This window comes from Augochlora pura, chromosome 2, assembly GCF_028453695.1.
Source record: "Augochlora pura isolate Apur16 chromosome 2, APUR_v2.2.1, whole genome shotgun sequence".
Classification (NCBI taxonomy): Eukaryota; Metazoa; Arthropoda; class Insecta; order Hymenoptera; family Halictidae; genus Augochlora; species Augochlora pura.
The window spans coordinates 17,806,980-17,826,020 of NC_135773.1; the positions used below are offsets into that span (position 1 = coordinate 17,806,980).

General features: G+C 35.1%; 1 protein-coding gene across 1 annotated transcript in view; it reads left to right on the plus strand.

Annotated features, from left to right (window-relative positions):
- LOC144478399 (ankyrin repeat and SAM domain-containing protein 1A) overlaps positions 1-19,041 on the plus strand; it is a 163,522-nt gene that overhangs the window by 12,201 nt on the left and 132,280 nt on the right. The window contains exons 2-5 of the mRNA XM_078196242.1: positions 11,375-11,455; positions 11,665-11,821; positions 14,268-14,413; positions 14,639-14,761. Of these exons, the coding sequence (XP_078052368.1) occupies positions 11,375-11,455; positions 11,665-11,821; positions 14,268-14,413; positions 14,639-14,761 (507 nt within the window). The remainder of the gene's footprint in view (positions 1-11,374; positions 11,456-11,664; positions 11,822-14,267; positions 14,414-14,638; positions 14,762-19,041) is intronic.

Sequence of the window (19,041 nt, forward strand, 5' to 3'; positions counted from 1 at the left end):
TTTTTTCACTGAGTTGTTCGAAATGTCTAACAGGGTTTTTGAAATTTTTGTGTGTTATACACTGACAGATAGAGTTGTGATTGCACTAGCTCTCCGAAGTTGTTTTTTATTATTTTTAATGAAGATAAATAGTCGCAAATATTTATTACGTTCAATATTTTTGTGGTTCATAGCCTCAGACTATAATAGAATTATTCCTGCAAGAAAAATTGTAACGGGTGACTAATTGAAAAGGGAACTGATTTTAATTGGGAAGGGAGAGTACTACAATTCATTAACCAGTCTTTCATGTTTTGTTTAAATGCGATACTTTTATCAAATGTACATTTTAATGAAGAATATCGGTATGTAGATCCTAAACATGGAATAGATAAACTGAAGACAAAAATTAAGCCCTCGCACCGAGCGGATAGTAGTAAGAACAGATAGCAATTAATTTATTGCCATTTATTAACGGAAATAATACTAGGGAGTGGACGTTCCAACAAGATAACGCAACCATACACACCAGTCGCAGAACGATAGCATGGTTTCCGGCAAACGGGATTAATGTTATCTAATGTCCAGCGTATAAGGTTTATACCAAAAGTCGCTACAGTTTCAAAACGTTGTAAAATTAAAAACATGCGATATTTGCGGCCATCAATGATATCATTTTGATAGCATTTTTCAAGTCATAACAAAAAGCGTGGACCTACAAAGTACATTTTTAACAACGTGGTGCTATAGTCTTGCAACGATAGAAGAATCAGTTTATATAAGTGTTTGTATGTATCGACAAAAGAATTACATACCAAATTTGTTGAAGTTCATTATTTATGCTACCTTTTCACCTCACATAATTGACTTTTTTACATTGCCATCCAGAAGTTCGAAATACTCAAAAATGGGGGTGGTGCTATTAGTTGCTATATAGGTGTTGTATTATGCTCCTCGGTGTAGGTGTTAAGGATGCAAACGTTCAAACTAAACAAATCGACGATTCCAAAGAGCTGTAGCCCGTCAGAAAATGAACGTGCAACGAAGTACTTGATAACGTTTCGAACGCACTCACTACCCCCCCCCCCCCCCCCCCCAGTAATCGACGTCAACGATCATTTCGACATCACCCCAATATTGTGTTGCACCACGCAGCATCGTATTCGAACACACGATCTACTTAAGCCCCCATTACGCATTATTAATAGGACACTATTTTGCGTGACTCGGTTCCGCGAACACGAGTAGTTGCACGCGCGCGAAGCTTTCTCACGGGTCGCGATTAGCGCCGCTCACCGTTTCCGCGTGGGCGGCAAAAACAACGGGCGCAATTATCTCCGTGGCGAGCGACTGTTCGCCACATTGATCGTTCGGCGTCTTGATTAAAGCCTGCAAGAAATTGCCATTATAGATGCTTGACAGACGGCGGCGGTGCTTTTATTCGGGCCCCTTTCCATCCCCCCGTAACGGTGCCCCCCGGTTCTATCCTGTATCTTTCATGTCCCCTCGATCCCGTAATGTTCGTAGACGTCGAGGGCACTGGGCGATGTCCTTTTTGCAGACAATCTTCAGGGTTTAATTAAGGAACTTGGGCAAGCGGATAAACTCGATGAATGGGGCGGCCGAGGTACGCGGCGCGGCGAGGGCGAGAAAGACGGAGAAAGAGGCTCGAAGAGAGCTGCGGCAGAGCGAGAGGCTCGAGGGTTGGAGGATGGAAGAAAGGAAGAGTCAAACGTCCCCAACCGGTCTACCGGGGGGCGAACCTTGGCCATTCCGATGTGCTCTCGCGTGTAGGGTAGTGGAGCCGGTTATTGTGGGGGTTATTGTGATCAATTGCTGTGCCTTTGGTTTGCTTGTTTTCGGACATAATTAACTCTACATTTATCAAATAAAACATATTATTTAAGTATTCCCTCGTTCTTTTATTCTGTTTGTTTTTTTTTCTTAATACGAAAATGTTTCATTCGGTTAATACAAAGTTAAATATATTTATAATTATATAATTTTTCGAAAACGGATGAAAGAAAATAAAAGGCAGTCGAATATTTGGAGGTTAATTTTTGCCCTTAAAGTGTATTTAAGCAAGAAAAAAAAACATATATATGTATGATCTACACATCCACAAAGTTTCAAATTTCCGTGTTGGGAATCATCTCTTGAATATAAATAAAATAAATAAGTTCTCCACCGCAGTTCGTCAGAACGGGAAATTCCGTGTACTTTTTACATAATGTATTGCAACATATGTAATTTTATATGACGTATGTTGTTTTATAAGATATATGATGTCTTGTACGACGTATGGTATCTTGTTGAACGTATGGGAACTGAGATTGACGGGTTAAGCGAGCCGATTACTACTGCCGGCCCGTTGTTAGGGCTCAGAAAACAAATACGCGCGCGACTCTGCCGGTAAAAAGCGACGCGGGAGGATAGTTAAAGGGACACGGAGAAACGACGACTACGACGAAGCGCCAGCGGTGGACGCAAAGGCAAAGAGGGAAATCCAACACGTGCCGTCCCTCCTCGTCCTCCTCGCTGTGCTAGCTCTTTCCTATTCTTCTTCCGGCCAAAAGCTCCTCGAACTTCCAAGCGTTGCGAGGCACTCCGCGGAGCCCTCGAGTGTTCGTTTCTCTTTCTTGCCGCCCCTCCGGACCCGGAGCCACCCCTTCACTTGACTCGTCGACTCGTCGAGCGCGTCGGGGACCACAGTTTGCCTACGTAAAATCGACAGTTTCTCCCCGTTTTTGATCTTTAGTTACAATGGATTAGAGGTTCCTTAAGAGTCGCAAGAGGCGCGGCGGTGGCGGCGGCGGCGGCTGCGGCGGGTTCCGAGGCTTGAATAATCTCTCTCGCGGCTGCACGCGTCCCGTTACCATGGCCCGATCATTTAAAGTGCCGGTATCTGAAAGCTTAATGACATCGTTGCTTAATGACGACGACGGCTCGCCGGCCCTTTGATCTACACCGCTCCGCAGAGAAAGGCGTTCGGTTCGCGTAATTGTTTTGCGTAAACTGAATGCAGCGCTTTGATGCCGGCACCGACGCCAGCGCCGATTCAGAACGGTTTTCGTTAACGAGGCGAAATCTCAGAGTTTTCTGCTTAACCGTGGTCTGGGGTTTCGCGCGAAATTGTTCAGAACCGAGGTAAACAATTGCAACAATCGCTGAGTATTACGATTCGCCAATTTGATCCGCTCCGAGCTGCGGTAACAGGTTCTCCTAATGATTAGTCGTCGATTGGATAATAAGGCGATGTTTTCCCTACTTAAACAATTAGCTCTTTTTGACAAATGTAATTGTTATGAAGAAATGGCAGTACATATTTCGTGCTACGACGAGTATATTCGTCATGCGTAAAAATTAGCTGTTTAATCCGTCACGCGGAAATGATGTGTCGCTCCACAAACTTTTTTGTCCAAACTCTGAATTTAGTGAGTGACAACCACCTCATATTTTAATGTTTGTTTAAATTTGTATGATATTTACCCATTCCTTTGCCTTTTTTTGTATCTAAAATCGTGTCATTATAGTCATATTGAATTATTAGTATATTTTTCGTTTCTCACTTATTACCGGCGTTACTTTATTAATCTATTCTATTACAAATGAAATTATATAAATGTATTAAATACAATATATATTTATGTCATTTATTTATGTCATTCACGCATTCTACTAATTCCATCGTCTTATCCTCCTATAAATTATTAATCCTATCCGTTGCAGTATGTTGTTTGTTTTATCAATATTTTTGTTGCTGTAAATAAAAAAATATAGTTGAAATTAATATAAGTTATTATTTACTGTATACAATTTTTGCCACAAACAAATATTACGATTTTTAAATGATTTCACTTGTTTTGTGCAATCCATGTTTTTATGGAACCTAATTATTGCATTGTACGTGGTTTAACCGCAGTAATTTACCTTTAGGAACCTTTAGTCCCCATGCATCCTAGGGACCACTTCGTCAATGGATACTAAAGGTCATTTAATGGTCCCTATAGACTGAAATACTCTCGATGGGTTTGTGAAAGGTTTATCCTACGGTAAACTAGACAGATCATTCACAAGAAAAGTATCATTCTTCACAAGTATTCTTGAAATGTATCGTAAACTTGATTTTATTATAGCTAAAATTCTTTAAAAAACTAAACTGGTACATTTGCAGATATTTTCATTATTTACCATGTAATATACCCTTTTTACAGTCGCCTTGTTTGTTCCATGCGTTACTTTTGTTTACACGCTTTTGGTCTGTCAATGAATACAACTCATGAACATAGCAGTGCAAAGTACAGTATTCTCATGGGAATTTGAAACTAAATGGCTATAACTGCACTTAAGCCGTATCACTCCAAGAATTTTACAGAACGCTGATTTTAGCTTGGCAATATTATTACCGGTTGGAGCGATAAGGATTAATATTAATCTTGCAATTGATCTCAACCTCTCGAACTGAAGTGATGAGTCCAGCTCGTCATGAATTTTCTTGAGTAAACTGACAATGTGCTGCGCTCGTTAGAAATTATTAACAGTTGATTTTTATGAGAGAAACATATGTAAGTCATAGCGAATTTATTGCTTTGATATACTTGTGTGTATGCTTTTAATAGCCGTTAGAATGTAATTTCTATACATTTATACAGCCAGTATCATGTAAAGTAAATGTACGACACAACATACTAATGGAGAGCAATCATAGTTATTTTACCAGTGATATCCGTCCATAGAAGTTATTATATAATATTTTTTTCTGAGAGAAATATAATAATTATATAATCCGATATGGCTAAAAACGAATGGAAGATTTTTTATGCGAAAGTGATAATGATAGTCTTGAACTAGACGAATATGAACAGTCAGATGCAGGAGAATTTGATAATGTTACTTTGTGCTCACGTGAAGCCGATAAGAAAAGAAGTTGACTGCGATAGCGATAGCAGTGCTGATAATGATATAGCTGCACCGGCAGTCTACATAAACAACAGTCTACAAAAAGATGTCATGTATGACATAACATTAGTGAAACAAACAACACTTGCGTCTTCTGAACTCTTGTAAGACGTATCGTACTCTTAAATTTTATTCGAAATTTAAAATAAAGTCGGATATAAGTTAGAATAAGTATATATACCATATTTGTATTGTTTGTTACACTATGTTGAAACACATCCTTTTCTTTCGTTCAAATACTAGGTAGAACTAATTATGTTCTTATATGATCATACAACGAAAAACATTCGTATAAATGTGTGCAACAAATATTATTTTTATTAATAACAAATTATTTAAAACTATGAATTTAAATTGTCTGCCTGAGCAGTGCTGATTGAAAATAAATTGCAGTTCAAGGGATTAATGGTACGATAAATAAACGATAAGTGCAATATTGTTTGAAATTATTTCGTAAAGAAAAAAGATATATCTTACAATTGCGAATTTATTAATTCTCAAAGCCCTAATTTTATTCCATGAGACAGAATCGTCTACTAAGTTGATTAGGTTCCATAAAGTATTATGCAAGTTATTTTTCAATTGTATAGATTTATTTGTAACTCCACTCTCTTTAGATATCCCGTGTTGAAGCTGCAATTTATAGCCGATTACGGTATTTACAATCAGTTTTGTTCCTGCATATTCGTTTTTATCCGGAACATTGTTGACAGCGTTTACTTTTGTTTAACGCAGAGCCGAGTCATTTTTCGCGATACAAGTTTTTACGAATCGTCGGCGTAGAACAGTTACAAAACGTCCATAGTTCCCCTTAACTATATTTATTGATAGCTACGTTTTCCTCTCTATCACATTTCATAGTTGGCTGCAACGGCCTTTACATCGCACTGAATTAAATTGTGATCGTGCACGGACCATTTTTATACGTCTCGCTCCTGCCATTTTTATTCTACCATAGGCGGCCGTTTGTACGGGCGCCGCGTCGCTTTGACAAACACAGGGATTTCCAAACGTTTGTCCACGGCCAACAATTTTCAGCGAACGCTCGTCCCAGGTAAATATCATTCGCTAAAAAGTGTTATTGAATATTGTTTACGATTGTGTAACACTTTCGAGAACAATGCCGGTGTACGGCCCCGTCCGCGTCGCCCGTCGCCGTAAATTGAATAATCAACTGATTGTACACTTAAATTGTTCCCGTGTAACGTCGACGCACCGCGTCTGGATTGCTCACCAAAAGCGACGGACCCGCGAACAATCATCAATCTAATAAACTGATTACCGACAGGCAATATCGTCCTCGCGTAGCACAGCCGGTCGGGATCCTGTTTACACTCCGCGATACAACCGGAAAATGTGATATTAATAAGGCCGATGCGCCGGGACGTTTCTAATATCGGCGTACGAGAGTATCGCGTGCGACAGTTCGAAGGACGAAGTCAAACATACATATTTTTACGTCTCAGTCTTCATATATCGGATATACGAGGACTGAGCAAATACTGGGCCTTCGAGCGTCGGTTATGATGTGTATTAATCGAGCAAGATAAATATTGCCATCTCTTGCGCTGTTTTCTCTCTGGCTCGTGGTCCAACGTCACCGAATCGTGGAAATAGTGTGTTATTTTTTGCAGTCCATCGGATCCATAGAGATTCTCCCCTCGACGTCGTGGTTTCGCGTTTTTCCATCACAGTAATTTAAATCACAGAAAAAAAGTCAGTAAATTCGAAATAGTCTGCAGACGTGGTATTATGCTATCTTTAGAATAATAATTAAGAATTCAACAAATTAATATCGGTAAAAACAATTGGAAACTGTTTCACGTATCCGCTTGGAGACCGTCCGTTTAGTGACTTGTCAATTGAACGAATACTAGAGTTGGGCAACATTTTAGTCGAATGACGTATAAAAGATAAATCAAATTTGATTTGAATAAAAATAATAACTAATTCCACCATATTCCTCTTCTCATCGTAAAGTTTGTTATTTTTGGGCTGATTGCCTAAATAATTTTTCTACAGGTGCAAATTTTGAATGTATTCGTATAAATGCGTTCTTATAAAATTACGTAAAAAAATAAAAACAGTCAATAAAAAATGATTAATTATTTAATTGTGTATTATTATTAGTTTCAAATATAGTAACTAAGAATTATTGCCCCAAATTTTGTACATTTTATCATTTTTGTAAGTGAACACAATATCGATAATTGTTTGTAATGTTTCATGACATTTGCTCCGAAGATATCAAAGAATATGTACGCATCTTTTTTGTTAAAATTTATTTGTAATAAACGAAGTTCTATAATGTTTTTGTTGGAATTGATTGCTGTACGAATACTTTCTACACCCACTGTAAATGCAACACAAGCTGTTAAGCGACAGACGTTCGGAATGACCGTTTAGATTTATTCGACGCAGGATTTTTGACCAGCTCGTTAAGTTATGTAAATTTTAACATTAGCGGGGCTATAGTGGGCGTATCTTCAACGGTATTGTTTTGACGCGCTAATTGCGTGTTCCTGGTAACGCAACGATACATGCAAACGACGGTGATGATACAATTACAACTCCATTTGCAACCCGCCTACGGTTTCCTCAATTTCCAAATGCACATCCGCGGACACCTTTTCCCAGAATCTCATCACAGAAACGTAGAAGCGTTTCAGAAAACATTTTACATGTTAAACAATCACGATGTTAGCGCTCTTAATGCACATTCTCTGACATTTACCATTTAACCGCAAATATTTATACAGACTGCTATTTTCGAAATGTTTGTTACAATTTATTATTTCTAAAATATAGAAATGTTGTAAAATACAGAAATGTTGTTGTTGAATTTATAGAATCATAAACACGCTTTAATATATTTCAACATTTTTAACACATTTTATTACATTTTAATGTTTTTTGACACTATTTAACATATTTCATATTTAACAAATTTTAAATTGTGAATATTTTTCAAAACCCGCACATATGTACATCATTTGAAATTGTCATTTGACAAAACGATTACTTTCTCTAACACGTAAACTATTATAGTTGAAGTTGAACGCATGTACAATGAATGTATGCTATTACAAGATTTAATCAGTTGTCAAAGCCATAGTACAGTGATTATCTTTTTTCAAAATTTACCTGTATTTAAACATAATTAATTCCATTCAAAGAAGTTTTCTATAAGAATATAATTATGTACATATGCGAAAAAATCAATATGAATCAATTTAAGTCTGAAAATAAATATTTAAAATAAGTAAAAGAAATGAATATATTCTTTATTGTGCGTGAAATGAAACACTTGAATATTAATTCTTATTTATATTTGAGATATGCAAGATTGTTCCAATTTCACTCAATAATTAAGAGGAATGTCAAAGAAAGTCTTTCTCTCATTAATATTAATCCTAATAAATAAAATTACAGATTTAGTCACATACACATGAAACTATTTAAAATAATTACTTCCAGTACATGCCCAATTAATAATTTTCTTTATCACACAATCATTTCTAGTACTTTTTCAAATATTCTTATTCGGATCTGCACGGTGTACCGATTGTTTTCGATAATACAACGACGTCTGACAATACATACATCGTTCTGGTTATCTCCATTCTAGCAGCAGACAGTGTCTGGTTTCGTGTCTAGACGTTTGAACGGTGATGGCGAATCGAATCTGATCTAAGAAAAGAAGGCGTCGCGTCGCGCTTGTCTCTAGGAGAACGCAAACAGGACTCGCATGCATTGTTTTCGCGAGGGTAGATACGTGTGGAACGTTTATCTCTGTACGCGACAAACGCGTGTAATGAGAACACGTGTTGGATGCAGGAAGCTTCATTAGCGAACCTGTTCCTGTCCGCGGGGCCCATTGTGCGACCAAATCGTCTGCACGGTGCCGATGCTGCGCGCTGCTCGAGATTCTTTGCCTCCGTGAGCTCGTATAGCCGCCGGGTATTTGTTACCAGCGGTAAACATGAATTCCTAATTGCAGAAATGGGCCTCGGCCGCTGCTGGCCTACATGCAGGATCTTCGCCGGCGACTCGGCAATCGGGTCGGCTCGAACACTTCGTAAAATAGTCCTCTATCAGGATGTTCGAGAGTTCCGTTACCCTTTTCACCATTTTATCTTATACCTCTGTTAGCTGGAGGCGGTCATTTCTGACCCGATTTCTACGATGACAGAATAATGTATTCGCATCCTTTGAAACGCAACACTTTTCCTTAACCCCTCGCCGTACCACTTTCTTTACTATTGCTATAATTTCTTCGATCGCACTAATTTCTTAAAAGGAAAAGGAATTTTATATTTATTATGTGCTTACATCTACTGGAATGTTTAACCCTCTTAGTACCGAACAACGATATATCGTTGTTAGCTATTGCTGGAAAGATAGTTTTCTTAATATTTTTATTAAACAACAATTTCATTTCTTATTTCTTCTCCCTTTTTGAATTTGTTATTTATCAGACTTTTCAAAATTCTTGCGATTTCTTTCCGAAACTTTATCAAACTTTGGTCGGTACTAAGAGGGTTAAATATTGGTAACAAGAGAATATTTGATTCTTATTTAAAGGAGTGGACAAACATTCATTCTCAACACGTGAAAGTACGGCAAGGGTTTAAAAGTGAACAAAACAGTCTGAATCTTTTTTAAATGTTAAAGAGGTTACTTCTATGCATAATTACTAAGATATTTTTCTGTAATTTTTTTATTGTTGGGAATAACCAAAAAAGAAGAAACTTTCGTTCTTTAACTTTCTTATCTGTCTCTGACGAAAAGGCTGACTAATCGAATAAGATAGTCGCAATTGCATTTAGAGTTTCTTTAATGACTATTACGATGGCTGACCAAGAAAAACCACTTTGTGTAAAATTTCGGTTATTATCTCAATTATTATTCAATTATTGACATGGTGCATTGATAGACAAGCGCATGCATAACCTTTTTAACGTCGCGTCGTGCCTCGTGTTACTGTTCTAGTCGTAGATTACTGGTATCAGGAACACGAATTAGTATGTATTTTTAATTGCGGAAACAAACCGCACGCCCACGTGTGCTGCCACTATTCCTATTATAGATGGACCATGAACGATGTTGGTCAGCTAGTTGGTTCGTTTGTTAATCGGCCGTCCCAAATCCAACACGCACTTCCTGGTTTCCTGCGATTAACAGTACGATAGAGAATTATGTAACTCCTTGATTGGAAACAGCGTGTTCCTCGATATCAATGTTATTCGAATTTATTCCGGCAAGCTGAAATATTCAAAGCAACGCAAATTAAATCCTAATGGATTCTAATGATCAGTCTGTTGTATACAATGATAAGTATTAATTTATTGCATTCATGATGGTTCATCGATAAGCTAGGAATGAGGAAAGTGATGAACATAATAATCATTTGTTTTTTTTTGCAATAAGTAATTAATTTTCTTTTACATTTTATTTTTATTAATAATTTAATTGTCCGTACTTTTTATTGTTATATACACTGACTAATGGCTAATTTTGATATGGAAACTTATTTGATTCTTAATATGTCTAGTATTTTTGTCGAAATCATTATAAGTCATTAAGATGAATGAAGTCACCAAAATCCTGCTATCAGGAGGTTTATTAAATAACCCTTTGCCCTCTAATATCGTTCCAAACTCGTTTCGAAAATTTGGAACGTGATCTACGCAGTACGTACATTATGAAACAATGAAACGGGTATTGAATAAAAATTGAAAACAAAAAAGCGCAATTTTTCACATTATTTATTATATTCAATCGAAATAACTTTCATTGGCATCTACGACTTTCTGCCAACGATTGGGCAAGTTATATATGCCTTTTTGAAAAAGATCTTTATTTTTAGAGTTAATAAACAATTCAAAGTCTTTTTTAATATCCTTTCGGTTATTGTATTTTTTTCTGTTAAAAATAATTCATACGGTTTGTTCGAAATACGAAATTTTTGGAAGCAGTATTGAGCATTTTTTTTCATTTGATCCATCCCCAAATGCGTGATTATGTTTCTCGAAGCTTGAGCTGCGCTATAATTCGCGTTTTGTTTCCATTTGGCTTCGGAGACAAATCGAATGAAAATTTGATACAAACACGACGAAATTTCGTGAAATGACCAAGAAGAATGCCTTTAAAATTTATAAATAAAAATATCGAGCACACGTTACAATGAACCTCTCTCTGTCGCAGCTGAACATAAAGTAAACAAACACATCCGTTTCGTAGCTTCTAACATAATATTTAAACATTGAGGTAAGAATTGTCCTGTAGTAAGCATAAATTTTTGTTTTCTGTTTGATGTAGGAATTATTAGTAAGAAACAAAGACTAGCCAACGTAGCTGTGAATTAAATTGTAGCGCAAAGAGTTAAGTATCTGTGTTGTGTGATTGTATACATATATTTTACTTTGTTTTGCAGCTTACGGCGGGGTCCGGGGGCTAACGTGCAAGACGCCAGTGGATACTCGGCCCTTCATCACGCAGCGTTGAACGGTCACAAGTACGTCTCCTTCATTTGGTTCAGATCAAAATCCCCGTTTTCATTCAAATCCATTTACTTAATCATTCTTACTTCACGAAACGACCCGTAGAGCTCGTCGAGCGCGAAGTCGTTTTCGTCGCGTCTCTCATTAATATTCGCTTCGATCGCCTATTAATCGATGTCGAGCACATTCTGACGGTAATTCGAGGAAACGCTTTTATCCTCAGGGAGGTGGTAAAGTTATTGCTCCAATATGAGGCTTCCACTAACGTCGTCGACGCTAAAGGCTCTTCGCCGCTTCATTTGGCAGCTTGGGCGGGCAACGCTGAAATCGTGCGGTTAATTCTTACCCAAGGACCTTCGGTACCCAAAGTGAATCTTACGGTCAGTGAATTTATGCCTTTTCTTTTTTCTTTAATTAAGGAACAGACCCGAAGAAAAATCGAATACTTTCTTGAATGCGAAAGAAACGCATGTAAAAATTGAAATTTATGTATTGCTACAACTAGATTGCGGACCTTTAAAAGTAGCTATGTGCACGAAGGCTTTTAAAAGTAATATTTAAACAAATATTAAAAATATAATAGCTAAGATTCATATTGAATACATAATATGTAAGATTAATATTTAAAACGTCATATACGTATACATATATGTATAATATATATGTATAACACGTATGTATAGTAGTTTACTTTATTTTGATAACGGAATCTTTTGATCAATTAAGCAAATAATTCTGTTATCTTGGCTTTTATAAAACTAAACATAATTTATTTTTCCATTAAAAATAAATTCTTCTCATTTTTTATTATATTCATACAGATATTCTAGATAAAGGTCTGCAATCTATTTATGTTCGAGAAAGTTGTGTAGAATTTCAATGCAGTCATTCACAGATAAAATCGTGCATCGCATATAGATGTTCATTTTAAATATTCGAAAAGTTAAAAAGTGGACGAAAAAATTCTATAATAATATCGAAGGAAATGAATTTTTGTAGATATTTAAAAAATTAATGACTCAATCTGAAATGTATCTTACAATTAAAATCGTACATTTGTAGAAACCTAGGTTGATGTTTATACGAACTAAATATTATTGCTTCATTGAGTTCGCTCCATTCAAAATTAGTTTGAATGACAACTGTTCTCCTATGACTCAGTTATTTGGCTAAAAAAGTAATCTTACTCAACATCCATGAAATATAAAACATATTTTTAAACGCTGTGTACGATGTTGACTGCGACTCAAAGTACAGTATCTGCAAAAGTATTCGCATTTTTTCGATTTTCGTCATATTCTCGATGTTTGAACTGTTATTATTTCGCAAGAAACAGTAATAAGACAATAAATTTGGACTCATGTTAAAGCTTGAAGTCTCTACTTTCACCATCTGTTGATCATTATTTATTCTCATGTTTTAACGCAACTGAAGAGGTCAGTAAATTATAACACATTGAAACATTTTCGAAAATCATGGAAAAATGTTTAAATTAATGAATTGTGCCGAGATTTGATTACTGAAGCTTTCATTTTACGACAATCCTTCAAAACTTGGTGTTTCATGAACGAGAAAACGGAGGCAAGTTCATTTCAAACTCCAATTTAAAATTTAAAACTCCAATTTAAAATTTTGAATTACTGAAAAATATAGAATACATCTTTTATTCGTAGTTGAATAAAATAAAATAAATTGTAAGAGATTGTTGTGAAAAAAAAGTTGTAATCTTCAAATCCATCGTAAACTATATATTCCAATCTATTCGCAGATATTTCAATTTGTATCATTTTAAACAAAAGCATGTTACAAGAAAACGAATGATATGTAACGAATTTCAAGCTTTGAATTGAATTTATGTTTATAATTGTGATAACAGTTCGGATATCATTACAATCTGACGTGGTTAGAACTATTTCAACTAGGAAATATAAACATTTGCGAATACTATTTCTCTCAACTGTGTTAGACATGCTTCATTTGAAATAGTAATTTATTTCTTTATTAAATGACATACCAGTTGAAATACTTAATTGAAATCAATATTTTCTTTATCGTGCGTGAAACGGAACATTTGAATATTATTTCCATGCTGCCGACCAATGTAAATTGATATTTATGTTTACATTTGAGATATGGACATTGTTAAAAGCAAACATATGTTAAATGTTCTGATTACATGAACTAATTAAGAGAAATATAAGGAATGGTTGTTTTTCAAAACATTATATGTTTGTTCCTTTTTACAGATTTATTTTCTTTCATTCATAGACATTTCATCAAATAATTATTTCTGACACAACTAAAAGAAATACTATTTCAACTAGTAATTTTTCATTACCACAACGTAAATAACTATTTTTAATAGATGCACTTACTTCTATCGCATCACATGAACCTTAAAATATTATTTCATATAAATAAGAGAATTCTTTTACCAAGGTCTGTTAACAATTTCTCAAAAATCGGAAATTTAGTTTTTTGCAGCCAGCCTACACGAGAAAAGATAATTCTCTGAGAAATTTTCGTAACAAATGTTTTATCCAAAAGTATTCCCGCGCTGTATTCTCTACATGCCGCTAGCACGAAATTCGTCGCCACGAATATTATTTAATAGCATTTGATACCGTATAATTTCGTTCATAAAATAAATGAATTTTTGAGATTATGGAACTGTTTGTGTGTTTTCCGATCGAATAATAATTTGGTCGGGTTAATGAATTGTTTGCGTGGCCGGGCAGTATTTTGAGTTGAATTCGGCACTTGCCAATGCTGCGGATCGAGAGCAAGTAATTTGTTAACTCGGAATACCGCTTTGTATGATCGCAGACGAAGGACAACGAGACAGCGTTGCACTGTGCAGGACAGTATGGGCACACGGAAGTGGTGGCACAGCTGTTGCAATACGGATGCGACCCCAGTATCCGCAACAGCCGGGGAGAATCCGCACTCGATCTCGCTGCACAATATGGCAGGTAAATTGCACGTACTATTTTCGCCCCCCTTCCCCCCCCCCTTCTTTTTTTAATTGAAATTCAAAGTTCGTTCAGATTTTTGTCTCCGTTTCGCGCGAGCACGTTGCTGAAAATAACAATACTCTTGCCTTGTTAGTTGTTACTTAATGCCGGCCGTATAATTCGATCGATGACGATTGCTAATTGGCTCTACACCTCCCCAGTAACGGTAATTATCTTTTGTAGACTGGAAACCGTGCAATTACTCGTTAGTACGTATCCGGAGCTGATCGTACCTCTTCGGAACTCTTCCTCCTCGGTGATTTTTCCTCATACTCCGCTGCATTTGGCTTCGCGAAATGGCCATAGGTAAGTCTACGATCAACGAATTATGAACCAAATATTTTCTCTGAATTCTTTTCTCCTCCGGAGCAGTCCGAAATATTGTTCGATTTAATCAGATGGCTCTTGCTTATGTCCTCTTTGTGCTTAACACTGAACTGTAGCGTTAGTCTTCATTAGGGATACACAAAATCGGAACAAATTTTTTAACACTATTTTTACCGATCTGTTTTTGTGAAGCTAATTTTATAATCATTATTGGAATGGTGGAAAAGTCATTTGAGGAAAAGCGACTGAACTTGGAAAATGAATTGGAATTTTGGAAGGAACTTCTTGCTGTCTTTGATAAAGATATGTTTCTTTTAATTTACTTATTTAATGGTAATTGGCAACCACTTGGATTACAGTCGCATATAGGTAAAATATACAAAAGTTTTTTTTTAAATTTAATCTGGATTTCTTAAGTTACTATATTATCTCGCCAAAAAATTTGGTTCCTTCTAAGTATAATATAACTTTTGCTGTTTCTTTGTAGTTTCCCAAATATCCTTTGATGGTATTTTACTTTTTTTCTGATATTATTGTATAATAAACATTCTATTAGGGCATGCTTAACAGTATACCCGATATTACAGTTGATACAAAGAAGTTTATTTGCTTTATAGAGTAAAGAGACTGTTGGTTTATTTTAGTATGTTCAATTCTCAATCGGTATAGTTCAATTTATTTTCTTATTAACTATACTGCGGGGTTGAGCGAAAATACTTTCTCTGAGTTCATGTAGGAGAGAGGGATTTGGATGTACCCATTCTTGGTTCCATTTATGTATTATATATTCCAAATATTTTTTGTTAAAAGTTTCTGAGTACCTTCCATTGGGATTTCAATATACCTTAAATCTGCATTTACCTCGTTGTTATTTCCTGGAATTTCAATATTATTGAGTTCACTTTCAGGGAGGGATATATTTTGGCGTCTGTATAACTTGTTTTGAATTAATGAAGGGATTTTTTATTGCCAAGATTATGTTGTGATTGTCAACAAATACTATATAGAGGTTTTTTTTTTAATTTTTAAGTTTCTAATTGCGTAAAAAATAACGTAGATACCATAGAATTCAATTGAAAGTGTAATAGAGAATGATAAACATTTTTACTAAAAACAGTATCCAATTAAAATGATAGAAGGTGCTTTTTCACCACTTTGGTAAAAATAGTGTTAAATTGAAATTTGAAAAGCCCTTTTGTAAAAGGCCACCATCTATGGTAGAAAAAGTGCTAAATTAAAATTTCAAAAGGTATCTTTTGACCCCTTTGATAAAAATAGTGTAGTGTCAATAATGCAAGAGCAAAAGAGATAAAATTTATAATAACAATAGATCCTGACAAAAATGTTTAAAATCAGTGTTTGAATTACTTTTCAAATTTGATAAAAGAATCGTGTCAATTGAGTCGAACTTACCCTTTTTTTTGTAAAAAAAACATGAAGAAAGATTAAAAGATGCAATAAATATAAATAATTATTCTTTCAATTATATTTAGTTTATGTCTAAGGTTCTACGTATCGTTTGGTAATAGAAGAATATGTTTATGACTCCATTCATTATTCCGTCTAGTCTATCTTAACCCATGATTTCGATTATACCGTGTTCAATAACTAGTCGATACCGCTCAACAGCTCTGCGTTCTCTCTTTATTTAATCAAGCTGAACCGATGATCGTGCATGGCGTTCGATCAACACGCGAGGGTGGCGGCCCACGCGTTTGCAGCCGGTGTCCATGAAATCTATTTTATATTGCATTGCAGATCAGGATCGCTGTTAGATTATTCATGATTCGCGGAACCCTGCCGAACTCGTGTACACTCGGCTTCCGAGCGCGTACACGAATCGCACGATTAATTTGTGTTTGCCGAACGGGACCGAAAGAAAGCTTTAGCGGCTTTTACCCTGCCCTTCCTATACTATTCCTTCAGTATTAATCATCAAATTACAGGGATCAGCGTATTACAGAATAGGAGAGTAGCCGAATTTCGTTATTATCTTGCGAAAAAAATGCTGCTAGTGTTAATCCTCTAACAGTAGACTACTAGTATTCGCGTTATACGTATCTTAAAAAATTAAGTAAAAAGAATTAAATTTAAACAATTTCTTTATTTTTCTTGTTTTTCCTTTTTATATCCTTTTAGATATAATACTTAGGACGCTATTTCATACCCAAAGATCAAAATCTCGCCCGCGGTTAGATTGTTAATGACCATTAATAGACTAGACTTTTGTGCGGAGGAAAAATTGTACGAAGTTATTTCTAACCCCTAGGCTACTACGGCCATCTATAGGCGCTTACAAATTTTAGCTTTTTGGATCTGTCGTCTGAGACTGAGGGCCGCTTGACGCAATTTCGCTTTCTTACACGGAAGACGCTTAAAGGCGCTCTGAAAATTGTATCGATAATTATTCCGATAGATCTTATCTTAATGAGACAAAAGGCGCAAATGTGTAGTGTGACGAAAATATAATAGAATAAATGACACACATTACGAGTGTAAGAAATGTGATGTATAGTTTTATATTTATTCATGTTTCGAATTATATCATATTTTACTACATTATTAAATATGTTGTGAGAGAATGACTTACATTAATATTTAATATTCAATGTTTACAGTAGCAATCCGGTTTAAAATATGAAGAATAAATGCAGTGTCTTGATTATTGAAATATGTTTTCACAAAAATGCATCCTTACCCAAAATTTCGTCGTTTTCGGTGTACGCCGTAATTGAGTTCCTACCGTACAATACGACCGATGGGTGTCAAAGTCCATCGTAGTGAAGGGGTTAACAAAGATGAATTAAATAAAAATTGGTGTCCTGCTTTGATAATTTTAATGAATCGAAAATAGTGTTACAGTACTATACTATAACATAAGAATTACAGTATTCTTAACTCTAAAAACTATGGAACACTGAAAGTAACTGACGTATGTTATTATTATTTATTATTTAGTATGTAATTCTTTTATTTTATAAGAATAACAAGACCGAAATAATTTAGACGTTTCACCAGCTTGATTATAATGTGTGCTTCAATTGAGAAGTTTGATCAACGTTTCCCTATAAAATAGTCTTTCTAATAGTTCTAATAGGCACAGGATTTACGTTAATTTTTAGTTTTTTCATATATTTTATGTATTCACTTTGTTGTGGTTAGAATACTATCTAATTTCAAGGAATATATAGAAAAAATTATATTTTGCAATGCAGGATGCGGTGTGAGAGTGAAGTGTTATAAAGAAGTTGAAAAACTTTTGAGGATTACGCATCAATATGTATACTAGAATAATCGCGGCAAGCAATATCAATTACTTGGAAGAGGTTCTAATTACTAATTCTTTTATGAAACTTTTATCGTACTCTATAAAATTTACAGTCTGACTATAAAGTATGATTTTGGCCTAGTTTAGTTATCTTTCTTGAACAGGAGAAATTTTTGTAGTGTTATCAGCAGTATTAACGCTTTACCGACCGGTCATTCAACCGTAAACGTTTATATATTTTCATAACATTAGCATTAAAAAATATTTATTGTATCTATTTTATTTATTTTATTCATTGCGAAAGGTATCTAATATTTAAAAAATTATATAATAATATCTCAATAATAAATAGCAAATTATTGGTTGTCAGGACAACCGGTTCACAGGCTACCGGTCGAGGTAAAAAAACGATTTAATAGGCTACCTGTTGGTAAAGTGTTAATACTAAAACTACTAAGGTCTAAAATCGACTAACAAGTATTGCCTTATAAAAATTGTAACATTAAGTTTATTTAAGTATTGCACAATTTCTATAATAATGCGTGCCCGAATAAAGATATCTATTCAACGATTTTTAATGGAAGCAGCTGTACGACTTCAATAATTATGAAATCATAAATGCGAAAATGGTTACTTGACCGGTGGTGGTAGGTTTAGTGTTAATTGGTTCTAACTTATAACTGGATTTTATGCATTTTTGTCTAAAATAACCACGTAATATATTAATGTATGCACTACGTTGAATTGACTAAAAGAGGAAATATATATTTATTAAACTTAAGTTTTCTACAATTAGCTGAGACAATTTTTATTTTACGTAAAAATCTACAGTCTACTCAAAACTTATGAGATATAGGTACTGTCTTCATACTTTCCCTCATATTTGTTTCCTATGCTACTACTACTGTGATCAAAAAGTAAGGTGAATTTGTTTATAAAATGTAAATTCTTTATTTATTTTTACAAATCAATTTCATCCCCTTCAAAGTAA